At 47.2% G+C, this 7,500-nt stretch overlaps 1 protein-coding gene across 1 annotated transcript in view; it reads right to left on the bottom strand.

Annotated features, from left to right (window-relative positions):
- LOC115807219 (inositol polyphosphate 5-phosphatase K) overlaps nt 1-5,558 on the bottom strand; it is a 13,175-nt gene extending 7,617 nt beyond the window's left edge. Inside the window, 5 exon segments of the mRNA XM_075353554.1 lie at nt 1-122; nt 2,321-2,437; nt 2,943-3,051; nt 3,228-3,335; nt 4,855-5,558. The exon segment at nt 1-122 is cut by the window's left edge and continues 54 nt beyond it. Of these exon segments, the coding sequence (XP_075209669.1) occupies nt 1-122; nt 2,321-2,437; nt 2,943-3,051; nt 3,228-3,335; nt 4,855-5,558 (1,160 nt within the window).
- Nucleotides 5,559-7,500: the final 1,942 nt, after the last annotated feature.

Raw genomic sequence — 7,500 nt, 5'->3', positions numbered from 1 at the left:
ATGCTCTCAAAGTCTTCCATGCGCTGTTCCAGGTTCCGCATGTGGGCCGGCAGGTGGCAGTTCAGGAAACACACAGAGTGACCGAACACCATCATCCTCGCACTTACACCTCCCTTATTCCCCTGACGGAGAGAGAGAGAGAGAGAGAGAGAGACAGAGAGAGAGAGAGAGAGAGAGAGAGAGAGAGAGAGACAGAGAGAGAGAGAGAGACAGAGAGAGAGAGAGAGAGATAAAGAGAGAGACAGAGAGAGAGAGAGAGACAGAGAGAGAGAGAGAGAGAAAGAGAGAGACAGAGAGAGAGAGACAGACAGAGAGAAAGAGAGCAAGAGAGAGAGAGACAGAGAGAAAGAGAGACAGAGAGAGAGAGAGACAGAGAGAGATAGAGAGAGAGACAGAGAGAGAGAGCAAGAGAGAGACAGAGAGAGAGAGAGACAGAGAGAGAGAGAGAGAGAGAGAGAGACAGAGAGAGAGAGAGAGCGAGCAAGAGAGAGACAGAGAGAGAGAGAGAGAAACAGACAAGGATAAGTAGACCAAGAAAAAGGGTAGTCAAGTCCTCTTACCCACTGAGTGGTGTTACAGTCTTACAATGCCAGTAATATTCTAACAGAGGGAGTAAATGACCCATTCACTGTCAGTTCATTTCAGCAGAAACAGAACTCTGACTGCCAGACATGGTTAAGGGACTGTCCCTTCGTGTGTGCGGGGGAAGGGGGAGGGGGTGTCCCATGCCTGGGATATTTTTCCAGTTTTCCCAGTTTGAGAGCCAACTGGGATTCCAGAGGCTGCCACACATTCCCAAGGGAACGCAGCTATTTGCATTCTGCCAACCCAGCTGGGACAGGCCGTGGAACTCATGGCCTTAGAGTTTCCTCTCTCCTTCACACAGCATGACTGACAGTCTGTGGATATGGTAACAATGTTGCGTACATAGAACTCTGTGCATGATTAACAGTCTGCGGATGTGGCAACATTGTTGCACATATAGCTTTCTCCTCCTCCAGGTGCGTCACGTTGCTTAGAGACGCCACGCAACTCGCAGAGCGAAAAAACGCAATGAGTGACTGGTGTCACACAGTGAGAGTGTCGAACAAGGTTACCACTGTGTGAAAAACATGCTTAACATGATATCATAAGTAACAAGATGGTCGAAATTCCGAGGGAAAAAAAGAAAAAAAAAGAAAAAGTAAAAATAGATGTTAAACTGAAAAAAAATCTAGATGGATGGAAACAATCGCGTGCGTGCATCAGAGAAATGAAGGATGATGCAAGGGCAGGTTCTGATACAGTTGAGAAGGAGAGCCAACATCGCTGAGCGGTGGCGTGTTTCTGTGTCAGTGAGGACATTTTGCGCTGGTTACATAAACAGGAAACAACTGTTTTCCATCTCCAGAGATCAGACTGACCAGTCGGCCTTCATCAAGCACTTAATGTTTCAAAAGCAACATCAGAGTCTCTTCATTTCAAGGTGGTTTGTAAATCTCGTTCTAGCTCAAAGTGCCTTCCGTGATACAGTGTCAGGACCCAGCGGCAAGTACAGCAGAGGGAATGAGAAGCCAAAAATCCCCATCCACACAGACAATGACATATCTATGTATGACAGAGTGAGGGCAGACATATGTGTGTGTGTGTGTGTGTGTGTGTCCAGCTGTGTGGTTTTCGGGCAGTGTGTGTGTGCGTGTGTGTGTTTAGAGTGAGAGAGGAGTGGTGTTTGTTTTTAACGTGAGAGAGAGGGTTGCTGTGTGTGTGTGTGTGTGTGTTTAGCAGTGTGATTTTAGACAGTGGCAGAACTGCTGGGTGTCCTACAATAACGTCCTCAGAGGAGACTGCAGCACTAGTCTGGGGCTCCATTCACATCAACACACACACACACACACACACACACACAGACACAGGCACAGGCATGCACGCGCACACATACACACACACCGCACGCACGCTCTTAGATACTGCATTCACAGAAAATTTTGCCCGCTTTTAAATTCCACCACAATAAGCGGACTTTCTTCACAAGCTGGCAGCTGACTTGTTCATTTCTGTTCCCTCTGTGCTTTTCCACTTTAAAATATCATTGAATTAACTTTGTTCACACACACTGTGCTGTGTAGCATGTTTTTATACAGTAGTAGGTGTGTGTGTGTGCATGTGTGTGCGTGCGTGTGAGTGTGTGTGTGTGTGTGTGTGTGCATGTTTGCATGTGTGCGCATGTGTGCGTGTGTGTATGTGTCTGTGTCTGTGTGTGCACGTTTGCGTGTGTGTGTGTGTGCGCTTGCGTGTGTGTGTGCATGTGTGAATGTGAGTGTGGCTGGATTCTCTGTCTTACCCAGCAGCCTCCCAGGCCAGTGCGCGTGCTCTGGGTCTGGATCCCTCGGAGGAAGGGCAGGTGACTGAACTTAGAGAAGACCAGCAGCAGGACGCCCTGCATACGCTGCGTCGCCACCTACAGGACGGGTGGACCCAAGTCACATCTCATTCACAGCCTCACAGCAAGCACAGCCCTGCTAACACGTTCGATATGAAATGATCTTTCATACGACACTGACGTGTCTTCTGAAGCAAAAGCATAGTAACCAGTGTGAACTGCTTTTAAAGAGATTTGTTCACAAATTCATTTGGCACCTATTCACTGTGCAATTTCAAACGATGATTTTCTGTATCAGCCCGTTACGTGGTTCTGGAGTAACCCTCTGGCCTAGCTTCCCTGTTTAAGGCCACACTCTCGAACCATCAGCAGGGGTTTGGGTTTGGTCCCGCATCCATAAAGGAGCTGAGTTACACACCTTACCACGACACCAAAACCCACAATGCTAATGACCGTGTTCATGACCATAAGAAGAAAAACCCTATGACTCTATGTCTATGTCTTTGTAACTTTACGACTCTACAACTCTGTGCCTCTCGAATGTAAGGGCGGGTATACCGAGGGCAGTTAACCCCTCACTGACCAGGACGTATCCGGAGCGACTGAGTGTTTCCATACACAGGTCACTCCACTGGTCTGTGAAGAGAACATCCTTCAGCCTTTTGTTTATCATGGAGTTCACCTCCTGTAACCTGGACACACACGCACAAACAAACACACACACACCCACAGAGAGAGAGAGAGAGAGACAGAGCGAGAGAGAGAGAGAGAGAGAGAGCGAGTAAGAGAGAGTTATGAAGATCAGTTATAAGAGAGCTAGAGTACAGGAGTTGTAAATCTGTGTGTTAAGAGACTTGGAAGCGCTCACCCAACGACGACCATATCCGCGGTCCCTTCGCCCACGCTGGGTCCAAACAGACCAGTGATGTCATCTGGAGGAACAGCTGAGGCAACGTTCCACGTGACGATGAGGACCCTGTGGGCGGAGCGGAGTGTGCCAACGTCTAAACAAATGTTCTTTTTTATCAAATGTAATGTGTTAGAATTACTGGGTTAATAACACACACACATACACACACAAAGACGTGCACACACATGGACTCACGCGCGCACACACACACACACACACACACTCACACACACACACACACACACACACACACACACATGCACACAGGAGGTGGTAATAACACTTTGCAACACTGTGAACAGAAGGAGATGAATCTCATGATGTTATTTTGTTTTGAGGCTGGGATGTTTAGGGGCAGGGGTGTTTTGAGGCAGGGATGTTTAGGGGCAGGGATGTTTAGGGGCAGGTATGGTTTGAGGCAGGTATGTTTAGGGGCAGGTATGGTTTGAGGCAGGTATGGTTTAGGGGCAGGTATGGTTTAGGGGCAGGGATGTTTAGGGGCAGGTATGGTTTGAGGCAGGGATGTTTAGGGGCAGGTATGGTTTCAGACAGGGATGTTTAGGGGCAGGTATGGTTTGAGACAGGTATGGTTTAGGGGCAGGGATGTTTAGGGGCAGGTATGGTTTGAGACAGGTATGGTTTAGGGGCAGGGATGTTTAGGGGCAGGGATGGCTTTCAGCAGCAGAAATACAGTGTTTTAGGGCAGGACGTTTTTAAGGCTGGGAACATGTCAGAGGAGGGATATTTAGGGGCAGGGATGTCTTTAAGAGGTGGGGATCAGTTTTAGAGGTGGGAGTATTTTAAAGCAGGGATGTTTTAGAGCTGTGGTGTAAGAGGCAACATGTTTTGGAGAAGGGCACATATGACACACACACACAAAAACATACAAACACATTAAAAAAAAAAAAAATAACCATAGTACAGTTAGTACTCAGTGGTGCCTTTCAGTACATAAAAGGGAAAAAATGTGATAGCCTAAAGCAGGTCAGAGAGGTTCGGTCATATGTTTCCATCATTACATTTCAGTCCTGTTATGACAATTCTCTGATGCCTCAGAACATTGCCTTGTGGACAGACTGTGATGCTTACGGACCAGTGATCAGAGAACACACACACACACAGCGTAAACAAAGTTATGTACGATCATAGGCTTGGCTGTCAAAGCGAGATACACAGAGAGAGAGAGAGAGAGAGAGAGAGAGAGAGCAAGAGAGAGAGAGAGAGAGAGAGAGAGAGAGAGAGAGAGAGAGAGATGTCTCTGTCTGGGACTGTGGCCAAGACAACATATCTGCTGTCACCAGGCCAGTTTCGGAGAGGAGCAGGAGAGCGGAGTGAATTTTGATATATGAGATCACAAACATTCAGATTCTCTTAAGTCTTTGTTCTCTATCACTTCACCAGGCAGGTTGTTTTGATCCAGTTCCACCTGAGCATCTCTATGGAGACAAAGTCCCCAGAGACGTGTACAAGCTAAAAAAAAAAACCAAACAAACAAAAAAAAAAAACACAATTCACAGATGGGGGAAACAGTGACACACAATAGGAGCACAGATGGCTTTTTTTTTTTTTTCCCATAACTTCTCACCTGAAGTCACCGTCATCACCCGCTGCTTTGCTGTTTGATGGGAACCTCACGTCGGGGCCTCCGGTGTTGGTTCCCCGTGGTTCTGGGCTCAGGCTGGGTTGGGTCGTGGGGCTGGTGGACGTTCTGGAGCTGGGCGGAGCGGAGCTCTGAGGGGCGGGGTTAGCGTATGACGCCGGATTGGACGGAGGCGCGAGACTGGCCGGAGAGACGGGACTGAGGGGTGAGTGAAGATGAATCTGGGGGCTGTGAGGACTCTGGGGGCTGCGGGGGGGCGGGGGGATTTCCGAAACCAACTGAGACGGGGATTTGGGGCTGAGAGCGCCCGGGGTCAGAGGAGAGATGACAGCCTTGGTTTTCGGAGAAGGTTCCACGACCCTGGAGGGACCGGCGACGGGTTTGGTTCCCAGAGCCGTCGGTCTCGGGCGACTTATATTCCCAGAGACCGGCATATACGCGACTGGTCTTCCTCGCTCGTGGATGGACGGATCCGGTGATCCGAAGGCGAGCCCAGAGGGCTGGGGATTTGTCAGCGCTGCAGGATTCCTGGTCATGTCTTTAGGGAACACGGGGGACGTGCTGAGGTTACTCGGACTCGTGAAGAGGTTCGGACTCGTGAAGAGGTTCGGACCCGGAGACGCAGGTTCGAACGGTCCACAGGGTCTGTCTAGGACTGAACAGTTCTGATTCTGCTGAATTGGATCCATAAGCCTATTGAAAGAATGATCAGATATTTGAAAAAAGGGACGTAGATAAGATTAGAAAATCGAGGAAAAACTGTTAAAAAAAAAAAGAAAACAAAGAGAAAAAATGGATAGACAGGAAAAGAAAGAAGATGAACACTGTGAGGGGTTAAAAGAGTGAGGGAAGAGAGTGAAAAAAAAACAACAACAACAACAAAAAAAAAAAAAGAAAGAGGGAAATGAAAGAATAGGTAGATGAAAGCAGAAAACACAGAATGAGATGAAAGGCCAGAGTTTGTCCTCCCCCTTTCATGCCCTTTTCTCTCTCCACTTGCTCACAGTCAGTGTCTGGTGTTGTCTGCAGTGCTCTGCGTGTGTGTGTGTGTGTGTGTGTGTGTGTGTGTGTGTGTGTGTGTGTGTGTCGGTTAAGGAGGGAGGGTTTGGCTTGCAGCCTCCACACAGTCAGTCAGTTCACTGAGTCCACGTCCACTGTCTCTCCACCTGACGTTATTAGTGACATCAGTCAACTTCATGACGGACAATCAGTGAGGATCACCTGTCTTCCTCCGATGACAAGCACACTTCCTTCCTGTCCTGACCTACTTTCCTGTTGCTTGGCAACAACTTTAATTCCCCTGGCCCATCTTCCATCATTGACAACAATCATTTAGCATTAAGGAGGGGTGGATGGGGGGGTGGGGGGTATCATGATGTAGGACCATGGTGAAATAAATTGTTTAAAGTAATATGTCACTGATCTCACTCTTTCCCTCTCTCACTCTCTGGGCTGCAACCAATCACTTATTTTACAGATAACTGACGGTCTGACAGAACTTCCAAATGAGGTTAGATACACACACACACACACACACACACTCACTGCAGAGTCTGACACAGAGGGAAACATCACCAAACAATAAGGAGGCCAAGTGAGGATATGAGCTAAGGGGCCACTGCTCTCCTCTCGACATGTTTAAAAGTAACAGTTTAAGTCAGAAATCACGGAGCGCGTTTGTATATATCTACACTCTCTACGGTTAATATTAGGCTCAAAGGTCTTTAGTAAACAAGGCATTAACAAAACTTACATTGAACACTCGGACAGCAAACCTTACAGCATTGTTTTCCAGTTGCTCTGGTAACACTTTTTTAACTGTTATTGTCAAATGTATTTCAACAGCCATGTTTTCGAATTGTGAAGTACAGATGAGCGTGAATATAATCAATGGATAAATTATTCAAAAGTTAAGAGAAAAGAAAAGGATGTTAACAAAACAAACATGTCATATGAATCCAAACGCAGAACAAAGACGCCCTTTAGATTCAGACGCATTATCTATATCCAGGCTGTTACGAATTATAGTTCCAGTGAAGTTCGCTTTTATGTTTTATTTTATAAACTACGGTAAGCGAGATGTAGGCTACTCAGGTACCGCTTAGAGCCATATGATGACAAGACAGACTGACTGTTTGAAAGGCGCTTGGAGAACGAATTTATAGTGTGACTGGCCTAAACATTTATCTTAAATGCCTTAACATTTGGCCATCATTCTCATCCTCATCCCGTACTCCGCTCGAGCTCGGTTACAGTAGAAAAAAAAATGTTATGCCGGCGATGGTTAGTGCTTTATAGGAGAAACCGCGTAAACATAATGCTCGTCGCCTCCACGGCACGCCGAAGTGTCACCTACAGTTGCACGTGTAATCCGTAGGCAATGTAAATCATTGGCTACGTGGGGGTTGCGTTTCATAGGAAGTGCATTTCCTTCAAGTTTGGGATAAAATGAACATCACCTGGTGCCGTGACAGCACCGCGTTCTTTCACTGCAGAAATGAATAAGTAAACAACTATCCCAATTCGTTTATGAAAATTTGATAGCGTGAAATTCGAGACACGAAGCCCCTCGTGACTATTTGCCAGTGGACGACAACGAACGCAGTTACCCGAACCCTGAAAACGTTTTGG

The sequence above is a fragment of the Chanos chanos genome, chromosome 3 (assembly GCF_902362185.1).
Source record: "Chanos chanos chromosome 3, fChaCha1.1, whole genome shotgun sequence".
NCBI classification, from domain to species: domain Eukaryota; kingdom Metazoa; phylum Chordata; class Actinopteri; order Gonorynchiformes; family Chanidae; genus Chanos; species Chanos chanos.
This window is presented reverse-complemented; position numbering and strand designations above follow the sequence as displayed.